Raw genomic sequence first — 376 nt, 5'->3', positions numbered from 1 at the left:
GTGGAAAAGTAAGAGAATCAAATCTGTGAGGATCTTAAAGATAACATAGAATAATGTTGCAAAATGATAGATATATAGATGACTAAGTATCTTTTTTTCAGAGTCTTTATGCCACAGCTATGAACATCAAAGACACAAAGGATTCACAGAGAATGCATGTCCTCGGCAGAGACCTGGAAAATATCCACTACAATTTGACGGTATGAATGAGTGCAGTTTAGTTCTTGCATGGTTGGACACTGGCAAATAATAGAATTATCCTTAAGAATGTTTGTTCAAGCTATTATATTATATATATAAAAAGAAGTCCCGTGATATTTTAAGTTACTAGATGATGGAGATGGAAATAGAAATACTTAGAAAAGGTAACAGGCTT

At 33.0% G+C, this 376-nt stretch overlaps 1 protein-coding gene across 1 annotated transcript in view; it reads left to right on the top strand.

Moving 5' to 3' along the window:
* The window catches only part of LOC119585670 (phosphatidylinositol 4-phosphate 3-kinase C2 domain-containing subunit beta-like), a 53,293-nt gene that overhangs the window by 46,158 nt on the left and 6,759 nt on the right, over positions 1 to 376 (top strand). The window contains 1 exon segment of the mRNA XM_037934346.1: positions 102 to 200. Within this exon segment, the coding sequence (XP_037790274.1) occupies positions 102 to 200 (99 nt within the window).

The sequence above is a fragment of the Penaeus monodon genome, chromosome 20 (assembly GCF_015228065.2).
Source record: "Penaeus monodon isolate SGIC_2016 chromosome 20, NSTDA_Pmon_1, whole genome shotgun sequence".
Classification (NCBI taxonomy): Eukaryota; Metazoa; Arthropoda; class Malacostraca; order Decapoda; family Penaeidae; genus Penaeus; species Penaeus monodon.
The sequence above is the reverse complement of the archived record's forward strand: the minus strand, read 5'-3'. Positions and strand labels throughout refer to the sequence as shown.